Source organism: Microtus oregoni, unplaced genomic scaffold (genome assembly GCF_018167655.1).
Source record: "Microtus oregoni isolate MIOR12 unplaced genomic scaffold, Mior012 000049F_ref0000343, whole genome shotgun sequence".
Lineage (NCBI taxonomy): Eukaryota > Metazoa > Chordata > Mammalia > Rodentia > Cricetidae > Microtus > Microtus oregoni.
In genome coordinates, this window is record NW_024543223.1 from 8,261,408 (window position 1) to 8,276,319 (window position 14,912).

Here is a 14,912-nt window from a genome sequence, read left to right on the forward strand (position 1 = left end):
TTACACTGTTGAGAACAGTTTGGTTGGGGGAGAGAGGCCCAGGAAACTTGTCTCACAACCACTGAAAAAATACCTTGCAAAACAAAAACAAAAACGAAAGAAAATCCTTTAGAACCCTTCCATTTCTCTTTCCATCTGTTGGGAGCACATTTGCAGCAAATGCTCGCTTTGTGTTGGGTCTTGTTCTAGATGGTGGCACTGCAGAAGCAATGAGATCAGAGACCCTGTGTGTTGTGGTATTTCATTTGTGTTTTAATAAATAAAGCTTGCCTGAGGATCAGAAAAGTGAAACATCCACACTGGCCAGCCTTACAGACCAGGCAGCAGTAACACTCACCTTTAATCCCAGTAGCCACACTACTTGCCATAGAAACCAGGCTGTGGGGGCTGGAGAGATGGCTCAGCGGTTAAGAGCACTGGTTGCTCTACCGGAGGACCTGGGTTCAATTCCTAGCACCCACATAGCAGCTCAGAACTGTCTATAAATCCAGTTCCAGGGGATCTGACACCTTCACATGAATGCACATAAAATAAAGTTAAATAAATCATAAATATATCTTTAAAAAAAAAAGAAAGAAACTGGTCTCTGGTGGTGCACGCCTTTAATCCCAGAACTACAGAGGATTATAAAATGGGAGGAGACTGCTCTCAGACCTGCGTCTTCATGAAGCTTAAGTTTTAAAATAGGAAGAGAGACAAGAAGGAAAGATCTACCATCTCTGGTGGTGTCAGATACTTCCAGTACTACAAGGGGAAATAATTTGAGGGAAGCACTCGAGAGGCGTGGGAGAGGTGCCATTCCACAGGGGCAGGCTAGGGAAAGTGTTGCTCAGAAGACAGATTTAAGAAGAGGGAGTTGGATATCGGAGAGAAGGCGCCAGCTATGGAGCAGAAAGTGCAAAGTGCAAAGGCCGTGTGGTGTCTGAGGGTCAAATGGATGAAAGAGATGAGGAGAAAGCTCCCTGTGTTGAGAATGCTAACTAGGGGCCGGGTTCCCAGCTGTGCAGTCATGGAGATTTGTGTGGAGGAGAAACTGTTGGGATCCGCCTGGAAACAGAGAAGCTCGTTGGATGTCTCTATGAGCTAGGTAGGCTACAGAGAGAACTGGAGGAGAAGAGATTGGCAGCCATCATGGCCATCAATCCCTACCTCATTAGAGCTTCCCCCGCCTCAGCAGGTTCAATGGTTAAAGACAGTGACAACTTCCTGCAAGCTTGGATAAGGTCTAACGTGTGTCAGACAGCTCTCCTGGGCCTGTGGGGTTCTTCAAGGCTAGAGCTTCAAGTGGCTCTTACATACATGCTCTGCTCACATCTACTGGCTTGAAGTGACCACAGACCCTCTGTGGACACATGAAGTCACATGGGGGTGCCCTCGCCAAAGGAGTTCTGGGACAGGGCAGTCACAGTCTGGGAATCCCTGAAAGCAGGTTGAATGGGTTCAGTTAGAGTAATGGCATTGAGGGAGAACTTAGAACAAAGGTTCCTCCAGGAAGCTAGACATCCTCGCCTCCACTGGCCGCTATCACATGGGATTAGCTGAGACCTCTGGCAGAATGGTCAGGAAGACAGAATGTGTGACTGTGAACCCTGGCTAGAGCAACCAGAGCCCAAGTGGTGTGTGTGTGTGTGTGTGTGTGTGTGAGAGAGAGAGAGAGAGAGAGAGAGAGAGAGAGAGAGAGAGAGAGATTATATCAGAAAGATTATATCAGAAATAAAAGAACTTCTTAAGGTCAGGCCTGGGTGAGAGTCAGGTCCAGGGTCCGTTACTGTGTGGATTGGTCAGGCAGCAACACACTGCCTCCCTCTTGGTAAGTAGCTGAAGCATGGATTCCTTCTGGGCCTTGTCACCTGGACCTTCAAGTGAAGCCAGTGACCTGACCTCAGGAGGCAGTGCCACTGTGTTTGAGGCACTGTCCACAGCTGCAACTTTTATCTTTCAGCTCCTCTTGGTGGCCATCCTCTCCGGACATCTCTGCCTTCGTGTGAGTTGTTCCTCCCTGAACTGCCTTTTCCCTCACAAGGTCCCTGTGCCTTAACCTCCTGCCATGCTCCCATCTGCACAAGACACCCTCCCATGGAGAGTGTACTCTGTTCCCAGCCCCTCTGGTGGCCTCATTTTCCCAGTCCTATCCCTCCCATGGGGCAAGAGATGAAGCAGGGACCACTGGACACTGAGCAGGGTCTTTCCAATATCTTTCCATCTCTCAGCTAGCTCAGGTGAGGTTTCACCATGCTCCCACTGAAACCACTCCATGGAAGAGCTGGGATTCCCTCTGCAAGACTGCTGGCTCCAGCTCCAGGGAGGTCTGATTGGGAAGAGCCTCCTGAATGGCCCTCAGTCCGGCTCCCCTCTTGGGATGCACAGCCTGACCTCTGGAGGCCTTCTTAGATGGTCCAGTCTCTGCTCCACTTCCTTCTCTATACCTCCTTAACCACACCCCAACAATGACTCTAGCCTCCTCAGAACTCCCTAAGTAGACTCGATCCTTCCACAGTCCTAAGCTCATGGATCCAGTAAGCCAGCTCTTTGGCCAAGAAATACTTTGGGTGTCTGTTGCTGCCAGTGTCAGGGAACCTCCAAGATCTGGCTGTGAGTCTTGTTTATCCTTCTACCCTGGCATCTGACCACACAATGATGCCAAGGTAAATGCCCCACAGAGCGTCATGAGGTATTTTCAAAACTACAGATCGTCAGGACTTTAGACAGAACAGAAAAATGGGTGATATAAACCAAGAGGCTTCCTGAGAGAAATTTTGGGGTGTTCTCTGTCTAATAACAAAGTCAGAGTTCATATCATGTTTTTACATGGGCCACTCCTTCCAGCGGGCACCTCGAGGGAGGGAAGAGCAAGGACACGGTATATGTGAGTCCCGGGCTGTAGAATCCTCAGTTTGTCCCCCAGAGAATGACCACTCTCCTGTTATGGACACTCTCACTGTCTGTGTGCTCCTCCTGTCCCTCAGCTGGTCATGCCAAGTGTCCCTATGCTTTAAGAACCTGGCACTGGTGGCTAATGGCAGGGCTTCTAAAGGTCATGGGCTGGATTCAGACAGACCTGCCTTCTCCTAGCTGACCTTGGGTGAGCTGCTGTCTTATTGCCATGGGATGATGGTAACATCAAGGAATCAGTCCCTCCACCACCAAATTCCCATGTTCAAGTCTTAACTCCTTGGGTCTCCCCTCATGAACCTGCTGTGGCTCCCTAGTGCCCAGAGACCAAGGTCACGCTTCTGGACTGCAGATCTGAGTTCTATTTCTTTTCCTCTCTATCTTTGTCTCTTTTAGAATGTTCTCAGTCTTTGGGGCTTCTTCCGTCTCACCGTTTGTTTTCTCAGTACCAGGGATTGACTCTAGGGCCTCACCTGTGTTAGGCACGTGCTCTACCACTGAGCCTCAACCCTAGCCTCCTCAACTGTCCACCCCTCTTCCCATCTCATCTCCTCATTCCCCTTGGCACCTGGCAAGTCACTATTATCAGCATGCCACCGTCTCCTGACAGCCAGGCCCTGTGTGCTTTGTTTGCCCATCTCCGTCTCTGGCACCACTGGACATGCTTCCGGCCGTGCTGGACTCAGCTCAAGGGCTACCTCCTCCAGGCTGTCCTCCTGCCATCCAGCATGTGACAGGTACTCGGTAGCTATTTGTGGAGCGAATGTGGTGCACGGGTCAATGATGTCATCTTTCCCAGGTTCAAGTCTCTCTTGGATCTCTGTTCCACCAAGGCCCCACCCTCTTGTGTGATTACCCTGGTGAACTTTACAGACAAAGCAATAGTCCAGATTCCAAGTCGTTTTTTTCCCCCCAGAGATGAATCCAGCTAAGTTAGATTCTGATCTTGAAATGACAAAATCAAATATGCAGACAGCTGCAAGACACCTGGAGGAGCCACCTTACATCATTTTCCCCAGTGGCCTTTAGCATCAGAACCCATTCTTGCAGTAACTTAGCTAGCACCCCAAATGTCAGCATTAACACAATGTTTACAACCCAGATCTGCCCTGGCACAGATGGAGCCTGCAATCTATGACACCTGTACCATCTTGGAGACTCACCAGCCTTGGTTCCTCCGCATTTGACCCAGGAGAATACTGGCACTCAAAGTTTTCTATCTGTGTCAGGCTGCCCCCAACGCGCCCAGTGCTCCAACCACCCGAAGCTCAGAGCCTTTGCCCAGGTTTCTCTGAATCTATAGCCTCTCAGCCCCACCCTCCACCTGTAAGCCTGGGCTCAGCATCAGCCTCTGCCCCTCCCCTTGCCACTTCTCTCTTGCCAGGAACCAGCAGCAGAAAGCCTGGCCTCTGGAAGACCTTCTGCTACCACCGGCAGAGCTCCCGGAATTGATCTCAGACTCAGACTCAGGAGCCAGGGATGAGTCATAACAGGTGGCTTTGAATGTGGTTAAAAATTAAATTTAAAAAGGCAAGTCAAAACGTTCAGCTCCAGGCTCCTTAACTCTCTGCACTGATATTAGAGCCCACAAGCCCTTTGGACCTGCACAGCTCCCACTGTGCCCAAGTGCCCTAAGATATCTCAGTGCAGCGACGAGGAACTGACTCCGCACCCCACCCCCCCAACACACCCTCTTCTACTGTCACCCTGTTTTTACTGGTCATGCTTCCCATCAACTAAGCACTCAACCCGTGTTTCCTGCATTACAAATGGCCTAACGCTGGGCTTGTGACCTGAAGGTCTCTATGTGGGCGCAGCGCCCTCTGGCGGGCAGATCGTACGGGCACTCACCGGCGTGGGCGCGTTCACCACGGAGAGGTTGTACCCGTAGAGGAAGGATGATCCGAAGGCTCCCACGAGAGCGGCCACGACGAGCGACCAGGACCAGTCCTGAAAATGGAAAAGAAAGAGTCATCTTGTGGTGCCCCCTTAATGGGAAGGCACTTCAGAGGGAATTCAGGCAGGAAAAGACGCAGGTTGGGAAAGAGGGTGCTGCATGCAGAGTTTCCGCCCTGAGGTCCCTCCACGTGGTTGCCTTTCTGCAGGGTTGCCTGACGGTCTCCGCCCCACCACCACTGGATGTGGCCACTAGATGTGATTTGACCCAGGAGGAGAAAAAGACAAAGCTAAGTTCCCTGCAGAGGTTGGCAGTCCTTGAGCACTACTGCTAGACCCCGTTCTAAGCGCTTTCGTGTTATCATTCTTCCTCTGTGTTATCATTCTTCCCCTGAATGCCTAGACTAGTCAGTGGGGTTTCTATCAGTGTCACGGTGTGTGTGTGTGTGTCGCTCAGAGCTGTCCCTGGTGCTGCCTGGAGTCCGAGTTGGTTCCCATTGCGGGAGAAGTCTCTTCACCAGCACAGCTGACTCTTCACCTGGGCCTGAGATGGGTGATGGCCACACAGATACACAACCATGCACAGTTCTAGACCAAAGCATTAGCTTGCAGAGTGTAGGAGCCAGCCATGATAAGCTAACTATGAACAGACCACCCAAAGGAAGTTCTTTTCTTCCAACCGTTATCAGCTGCCGGAGTAGGACTCGGTCATCGATAAGTTTAATAGAGGCCCGAGTCTCAGTAGTTTACCCTGAAGCAATACGTGGTTGCAGAAAGGGCCATAAACTAAGATTATTTGAACACCACCCAAGGACAAACCATGCCTAATGTTCCAACCGCTGTAGATAGGATCACCTGCCAGCACACACTCACCAGGACACCCCCATACAATCAGGGGCCCTGAACCTCAGAAACCCCTCACTCCCACCTTTACTACTATAAAAAACCCAACTCTAACTGAGCTTAGGGGCTCTCTGCTTATTCCAATGCGTTGGACACGCAGAGAGACCAAGTTTTCAAACTTGCATAAAATAAAGCCTCTTTACTTTTACATATGGGACTCGGTCTCCTTGTTGACTTTTGGGTGACTTCGTGGATTTGGGCATAACACAGAGCACTCAGACCTGCAGGTAAAGATGCAGGGCTTATGCTGAGAATGTCCCAGCCTCATCCAAGAGGACCACAACCAGGAACTGGCCATTGCACACAAACACCTGGGAACTGGAGCACAGACACAGGCCCGCTGCCTGGTGGAGGAGACCAGGGCATGCATTTCGTAGGTATGAGGTTCTGCCCCCCCCCACACCCACGTGCACCAAGGGTGTACCAAGACAATATCCAGTTTAGAAACCTAGATTGAGCACACATATAGTTTGGAAGGTGACACTGGCCCCTAACAGCAATTCCATGCTCTGTCCTTAGTCTCTCTTTGCTAGGCTCCAGTAATACACAGTAGTGGGCATTTGAGCAGAGCAGTAGCTTTCTGGAATTCAACTTGTCCATCTATAAAATGGGCTTTTAATAACAGTACTGCTGCCGAGAAACCAGTGTGCTGCTAGACACAGCCAGTTTCAAAGAAAAACAAAATCTCTTTTACTTTCCTCTGGTCCAGCCTCTGCCAAGACAGGCAAGCTTCGACTTTCCACCCTGTCCACTGGAGCCCCACTGCCAAAGCCCCTTGCTCTGGGAAGCCTTCTGAAAGCCAGCTATGTGCCCTGCCTTGTCTCTCGTGTCTCTCTCTCTTTGATTCAGCTTTGGATCCTAACCGTGCAGCTTTCGGTGTTGTGAGCTTTGACTGGTTACATGGCCATGCCTTGACTGGGCTTCCTTATCTTTAGGACAGGGTAATAATAGAGTTCACACCATAAGTGGTTTGCATAAGAAGCGGAGAGCCTGGCACTGGCATGGTATCCCTTGTCAGGCTCCAAGGGGTGGAGCTTGTCTTGAGGACTGAGGCTATGTGGTTTGTCTTCCGTGATCCGGAGCCAAGCCTGCTGCTGAGGCAGCACTGAGTAGATGCTGGTGGCATGCTGGAAGACAGGGGGTGGGGGTTGTCACTCCAGGGATGAGTGGGCATTACCAAATAAAATGAGCCTAGAGCAGTGCTGTGCAGTAGGAGGGGCTTAAGTCCCATCGGGCTCTGAACTCAGAGACCACTTCCTTTGAACTGCCCAGTATCAGCTATACTAAGCATTTTTTTCTAGCGCCTCCCCCTGGCTCTCATCCCTGATCTTCTTAAGGGTGGACTGCTCCTATCAGGTCTGGAGGGGTCCTGCCAGGCAGAGAAGGATTGCAAGTGGAAGCCATCTCCTGCCTCAGCCCCTCTTCTGGGGGTTCTCTGCTTCTCTGTGGCCTATTGGTTCACAGGTCCTGTGTGGCCTGCTGTTGCCCCACCCCCACCCCCTGCCCACACTTCCCTCTGAACCCAGGAAAAGATGGCCAGCCCTAAGCAAGCCTGAGGTGCTGTCCGCCAGGACCTCATTCTCGGTGCACCCACAGGATGCTGGAGTGGAGGCCCCGGAATCAACAGAGGCAGCACAGAATTTAAACTCCGGCGGTCCTGCTTCCGAGTGTTATGCTACACAGCTGCCAGATACGGTTGAGCTCCTTCCCACAGCAGCCACCCAGGCCTGGACTCCCCACAGCGGAGAAGCTGGTCTGTGTTTACCTTCTTCCTCCTCAGCAGCCGGTGACCCACAGGCAACTCCCCAGGGCAGCTGGTATCATGTCTCAGGGAAGCTAAGGCGAACTCCCTGACATCCATGGTTTTTTGGTTTTGGGGGTTTTTGTTTTTTTCTTTTTCTTCCTGGCTGCAGGACCCTGGGCTTGCCAGGGCATCGCTACAATGAGGAGGCAGAGTCCACAGGAAGGGGGGCAGAACAGGAAGTGTGGCTATGTGATCATGCCTGAACAGGAAGCGAGCAACATTGCTCCTTTTTCCCCAAGCAACTGAAGAGTCTATTTAAAAAAAAAAAATCTGGGGTGGGGGAGAGGGAGGAAAAAAATCTGCTCTCCCCAGGCACACCCAAGTCATTTTTTTTTTTTGACATTTTTTTCAAATGGTTGTCTCTTACAGAGCCAGAAGTCAGGCTGGGTCAGTTGGCACAAGCCTAGAGAAACTTCCTAAGAATTTAAGCCAAAGGCTTAACCTTAGAAGCTGGGTGAGTTCCAATGCTGACTCTTCCACTAACTGTGTGTCCACAGGCAAGTCCTGATACTTCTCTGAGCTGCCACTCTGCCAGGACAAAATGGAACATCGATCTTTTTCTAAATGTCCTGTGCAGTCATTCTGCCGCTCAAAGCAGACAAGCGGTTCAAGCAGCCTGCAGGAATGTCTGTGGACCTCTCTGCAGGCCCCAGCCGGCTCAGGGAAAGCATAAAGAGACAATGACATCATGCACACCAGGACAGCATGAGAATTAATTCATTCTGTGGCCAGTTTGCCCCAGTGGCAGTCAGAGAAGTATCTTCAGTGACCCATGGTCAGGACAGGCAGTATATGTGCTCTGAGAGTCTGGAAAGGAACAGAAGCAGGTTTGGTCAATGCAGAATGCCTAGGAGATGAGGGGTGGGGTTCAAGTCCTCACACAGACTCTGAGAAGCTAGCAAGCTATGTGTAGCGGGAAGGACACATGGAGATCAGGAATGCAAGGAGAACTGTGCTGGGGACCTAATTGTCACCTACCCCTGAAGGCATCCAGCCCCACAGGCACATCAAGGAGACAATGATGCCCAGGGTAAGCAGCTGGTCTCTGAGCAAGAAAAACCAGCGTTGGTCCTCAGCCAGGCATTCATGGAGCCCAGGTAGTCACTCAGTATGACATTCCTCAGCCAGGGGACATCTCCTGCAGGCACAGATAGCTGATGCAGGTGTCTGTTGTGGAATATTAGTTGAAGATGTGATACATTTGTTTATGCTATGGGACATTTGTTTTAAGGATGCAAAGATGCATTGCATTCTTTTATGTTGCATTTGTTTACCTCTGTGAAGCTGGGTTACTTTGTCTACAACACCTGATTGGTCTGATAAACAGCTGAATGGCCAATAGCAAGGCGGGAGAGGAATAGGCAGGGCTGCTGAGCAGAGAGAATAAATACAAGGAGAAATTGAAGCTGGAGATTAGAGGGGGGAGGAGTGAGAAAAAGGAAGGAAAGGGGGACTCCAGGGACTAACCACCTGGCCACACAACCAGCCAGGGAGTAAAAAGGAAAGAAAGATATAAAAATAAAGATAAATAGTCCTGAGGTAAAAACGTAGAAAAGAAATGGGTTAATTTACGTTAGAAAACCTGGCTAGAAACCCGTGGTGGTGCTGGCACACTCCTTTAATCCTAGCACTTAGGAGGCAGAGGCAGGTGGATTGCTGTGTGTTCAAGGCCAGCCTGATCCACAAGAGCTAGTTCCAGGATAGGCTCCAAAGCAACAGAGAAACCCTCTCTCAAAAAAACAAAACCAAAACCAAAAACAAACAAAAAGCTGGTTAGAAACAAGCTAAGGCTGGGCATTCATAAGTAAGAATAAGTTTCTGTGTATAATTTGTGAGCTGGGTGACAGACCTCAAAGAGTTTTAAAAAAAACACACTACAGGTGACAGGCAAAAAGACTAGATAGCTGCGAAGGACAGAAGCAGAGAATCAGGGACTGCCACACCCTACACACTAAAGACTTAACAGTCATGGCCTCATTTCTTCCTTCACCGCCACTGAGCGCTCCTCAGTGTACTGTTTTCTCACTGCAACAACAGATCGTATCAGCCATTAAAATCTTCTGAAACAAGCTGGGTGGTGGTGGCACACACTTTTAATCCCAGCACTCGGAAGGCAGAGGCACCCAGGAGGCTGAGCCAGGCGGATTTCTGTGAGTTCGAGGCCAGCCTGGTCTACAAGAGCTAGTTCTAAAGCTACAGAGAAACCTTGTCTTAAACAAAAACAAAACAACAGCAACAACAAAAAACTTCTGAAACTTCATCAGGTGAACCCTACCCCACTTAAAGTCCCCACAGAGGCAGCCCAGTTCAAGGGCACCAGGATCTGTGTGGTTCACTTACGCATGCAAGTACAACCAGATATACTAGTTGTACAACAATGAGGAGCTTTCTACCCCACCCTCTTCTTGCTTATCATTGGGAACAGGATGCCTAGAGGTCAGATATTCCTCTTCTGATGGGCTATAGCAAATTGAACCTTAGAGGGTTGCCACGGTGACCTAGAGATGATCTCTACATTCCATATCTCTGTCTCTCTGTCTCTCTCTCACTTACACACACACATGAGAGTTGGCTGTTATTATGGTAACAACAGAAAAGAACCATAGGAGGGGGGGAAAAGACGGGGCTCAGATTCCTTGAACTCTTCACCTACTGTGTGGAAACACACGGATATTCCCTGAATTCCTAGTGTCTCCATTTCTATTCTTTGCCAAGAACAACAGTTTGACCAAGAGAAGTGAATGCGGGGGGGGGGGGGGGGCAGGGAGGACACACACCCATGTCCATGCAAAGGTCCCAGAGGGGTGGCTCTGGCTGGCTGTAAGCTCTTCCATGTGGTTCAGAGGGGGACAAGAAGGCTAAGCAAGGGGACCGTCCCAGCTGCTAAGTGTTAGGTTTTAGCCAATTGGACTTGGTGTTCCCACCATTTTACAGACACTATCAGGTACCCCATGGTGGGTTTGGGTGTGGGGAGAGGTCTGTGCTAGGCTCCCTGGGGCCTCCAGACATCAGGCTATGAGAAATCCCAGAGGGGAGACCACTCTGTCTCCTGCAGAAGCTCTCTTAGCAGATTCTGGGTTCTTTGTTACTACAAAGAAGCAAACAGCCTGTCTAAATTTGTAAGGCGATCTTCCTCAGTATCCTAACTCCTGGAATATAACAAGCCACTAGGAACTTAGAGACCTCAGACACCACTGGCAACTGAGGTACCTTTTCTCTCTAGTGACACCTGTAGCTGCTAGATTGCTCATTTCCCCACGGTAGAAGGGAAATGAGCATTTCCTAAATGCTCTAAAGCAGTCACCAGCGTCTTCTCCAGTGCCCTGATATTTCCTATCTTCCTTCCCTCTTCTTCTGAACCCTTAACACATCCTCTCTGATATTAAATAAATCCCGTTGCCTAAAGCTATCATCTTTTTCAGTGTCCTCAATCCTAATGGAGACCTTCTGCTGAGGAATTCCCAGAGGCAGAATTAGGTTGAGCACAGATGGATTTCAATGCATGCGTATTGAAATTGTGTGTGTGTGTGTGTGTGTGTGTGTGTGTGTGTGTGTGTTGTGTGTGTGTACACACAGGGTCGAGGCCAAAGTGCCTTCCTCTTATCCTGCACTTTATTTTTGGAGACAGGATCTCTCACCGAATATGGACCTCCCCAATACCTTTATGCTGGATGACTAGTGGATTCCAGGGACCCACCAGTATCCTGTCCACCCTGTCTCAGCACCACAGTTACAGATATGCACCCCACCACCACCACTTCTGGCTTTTACTTGGGTTCTATGCAGCAAGTGCTTGACCAACTGAGCCATCTCACCAGCTCCTTAATGCATCCTTAAATTTAAGAACAATGACCAAGCCGTTGTCATCATCAAGGTCCCCTCTTCAACTTTTGGAATGGGGACCCTCACAGCAAGTCCAGAGAACCACCCGTATAACAGGACTTTGGTGACCGTGTCGCTGCAGAGCCCATCCCAGACCTATAAACAGTCCACAGCGTCATTCACAGCTGTCCTCTTGGCGCTTTCTGCTGTTGCCTCCCCAGCCCCCTCCCCTGCAGGGGCAGCAAGAATGAGCAGGAAGGACTGCCCTGTCCTGGCTGCTGAAATGGCCAGGTTAAGAGGAAAACAAGATAACAGGACTGACCACCTTCCTCTTCTGCTGGCTTTCTTTGTGTTCTGCCGGGTCCCTCTCGTTGAACATCATGGTTGGTTTTTTGGGCCTTGGGCTTCCTCTTATTCCTAAGAGCAAAACAAAGGATGACATTTAAAGAACCATCAAAGATATATAAGACAGGGGGATCCAGCAACACACTCATTACTCCAGCTACTCAGAAGCTAAGGCAGGAGGTCACAAGTCCAAGGTTGCACAGTGAGTCAAGGTCGGTCGAGCAATTTAGTGAGAACTTATCTCAAAATAAAAAGTTTTTTAAAGGGTTGGAGATGTAGATCAGTGGTAGAACACTTGCTTAGCATGGATGAGGTCCTGGGTTCACCCCACAGTACCCTACAAAAAAGAGGAAGTCACAGGATGCTCTCAGGCAAATGGGATGAGACATTTCTCTGTCCTCATTTGACCCCGAATCCCCAGAAGACCCAGTCACCTCCTGGCACAACTCTATTTAGGAAACATGAGACAGGGCTGTGTTTCCCATACCAGCCTCATAGCTTAGGGAATGCAGACTGTTCCCTCACAGGAGCCCCACTTGGAAGGTCATGCTCACAAAGGCACACGCTCTAAACATAGACTGTCTGTCTCCAGAGGGGAAGCTGAAGCCAGTGGAAGTTGAGACAAAGTATCGGTCTCGCCTGTCAAGTTGGGAACAGTCACCAAAACCATAACCTAAATCATAGAGTGACAGAAGTGGGAAATGTTGCTAGTCTTCTAGAGTTTTTAAAAATGTTTTAGCGCTTCAGGAGGATGTATATGCATTAGCTTAACTTGTCACAGAGTTTGTAAAATTTATCCTATGATAAGAAAAAAAATGAGCACAAAGGTTTTAGTCCAAGATATTTATTGCGACATTTTCTATGCTAGAAAATGGTAGTTGCCATAGTAACTGTGTGGTGTGTTGCAGCAAGGTGCCCTCACCCATGCATAGCACAGCACCCAGAAAGACCCTCTGCAAATCAGAGTGGGAGGACTCCCGAAGACAAAGCTCCAGTCTTTCTGTGAGTGCTGGGGCTTTAAGGGCCATTGAGGGGTCTTCCGCCCCTAATTCAGGGTTGGTCAGTTTAAACAAACACAAGGAGGCTGATAGGGCCAAACTTTGGAGTAAGCATGTCCTGAGCCTGCCTTGAAACCATCAGACCAATCCAGACCAGTTCACAGGCAGGGAGCCCTGCTGGCAGGAAAAAAAGCCCAAAATTACACCAGGCCTTCAGGTTTTTGTTTCTGGTCAGGAGTATGCAGAAGAAGCAGCAAGAAAATCATTTTTAAAAATCCGCCGTGGCTCCTTTTTCTATCCATCTGTCTACTGGGGATCTGTCTAAGCCTTGTAGCAGGAAAGTTTATGTATATCATGGTTCATCCATAGTGGAAAGTATGTGTGTGTGCATGTTACGTTGTGAATGTGTTGCGTGTATGTTAGGTGTGTATTATGTCTGGTGTGTGTGTGTGCATGCATATGTGTGTGTGCATGTTACGTTGTGAATGTGTTGCGTGTGTGTTAGGTGTGTATTATGTCTGGTGTGTGTGTGTGCATGCATATGTGTGTGTATGTTACGTTGTGAATGTGTTGCGTGTGTGTTAGGTGTGTATTATGTCTGGTGTGTGTGTGCATGCATATGTGTGTATGTTATGTTGTGAATGTGTTGTGTGTGTGTTAGGTGTGTATTATGTCTGGTGTGTGTGTGCGCATGCATATGTGTGTGTATGTTATGTTGTGAATGTGTTGCATGTGTGTTAGGTGTGTATTATGTCTGGTGTGTGTGCGCACGTGTGTGTACATGTGTGTATGTGTTAGATGTGTATTATGTCTGTTGTGAGTGTGTTGTGTTGTGAATGTGTTGCTTGTGTGTTAGGTGTGAATTATGTCTGTTGTGAGTGTGATGTGTGTTTATGTTCTGTGTTATCTATTGTGTATGTTGTGTGCATTGCTTTTGTGTGTGTGCACGCACACACACCAAGGCTAGAGGTCCATGTCAGGTGTCATCCTCAAATGGCCAAGATCTCTCACTGAATCCGAAGTTTACAAATTTGACTGGTCTGGCCGCTCAGCAAGCTCCAGGGATCCTCGGGTCTCTGCCTCCCGTATGCTCAGGTTTCTGATGTTACTGCAATGCCCAGCTTTTTACCTGGGCGCTGTGGATCAGAACTTAGGCCTTCATGCTTGCACATCAAACACTCTACTGACTGAGCTTCTCCCTAGCCCATAGAACATCTTATAGTCCTTAAAAATGTTATCTAGGGATGGGGCAATGGCTCAGTGGTTAAGAATATGCACTGCTCTTGCAAAGGACCCAAGTTCAGTTCTTAACATTCACAGGAGGAGCTCACAACTGTTTGTACCTACAGCTCTAAGACATCCAACGCCCTCTTCTGGCCTCCTCAGGCATCTGCACTCATAGGCACACTCACAAAGACACACACACACACATATACATAATTTAAAATAAAGTAAATCTTGTTTTAAAAGCCTGTTATCTAAACACGTGTGACAGGAAAAAAAAATCCTAGGAGTAAATTTCTATTTGATAAGTGGAGGAAGCCATATAAGTGAATATGTATCATTTGATATTAAACACGGATGTACTGATGATTAATGCTTTATATGTTAAACATTGCTTTGCTTAAACTAAGTCTGTGTCCTCTTACGCAGATCCAAAGGTAGAATTTGTGTGTTGAGCACTGATTCAGCAAACACTAATAAACCCAGTACCCTTGTTGTGGGGATCCAGTCCTGAGCTAGGCAGCCTTCCCTTTGCTCTCCCAGAGCAGGCGTTTTAGAAGAGCACTCAGACTGTTCACAGCTGCATGGGACACGAGTGGCTGGCCAGGCATGGGGGGGGGCAGTGGAGGTGACAGAGCAGTAGGGATGGGTGGGGTCAGTGGAGATGGGGTTGCGGGAATTAGCATGAACAGTGGAGATGGGGCTGAAGGGTGAGCAAGGACAGATATGTTTTCACGCATGAACAGATAGATGGGTCAGAAACAGCAAACCTAAGTTGCAGTCATCCGTAGCTGTGATAGCATGGAAATTTCAATCTTCTTGTTCTGTTTTGTTTTGCTTTCCCATAGTTTTCCAATTTTTCTGCACTGGAAAAAAATGCTAATCTAATGACACATTTAATTGCTTTAATTTTTAAAATGTTCTGAAGTTTTGAGTAGCCAAGCCGGGTCACAGTCTGCAGGCTCCTCACAGAATGCTACAGCCTAGGCTGGATTTAGGCCCAGGAGCCTGACAGCTGTCTTAGCCAG

At 48.9% G+C, this 14,912-nt stretch overlaps 1 protein-coding gene across 1 annotated transcript in view; it reads right to left on the reverse strand.

Annotated features, from left to right (window-relative positions):
- The window catches only part of Slc2a9 (solute carrier family 2 member 9), a 119,940-nt gene extending 112,361 nt beyond the window's left edge, over positions 1–7,579 (reverse strand). The window contains exons 1-2 of the mRNA XM_041636279.1: positions 7,457–7,579; positions 4,744–4,842 (exon numbers count right to left, since the gene is read on the reverse strand). Of these exons, the coding sequence (XP_041492213.1) occupies positions 4,744–4,842; positions 7,457–7,552 (195 nt within the window). The 5' untranslated portion in view covers positions 7,553–7,579. The remainder of the gene's footprint in view (positions 1–4,743; positions 4,843–7,456) is intronic.
- Positions 7,580–14,912: the final 7,333 nt, after the last annotated feature.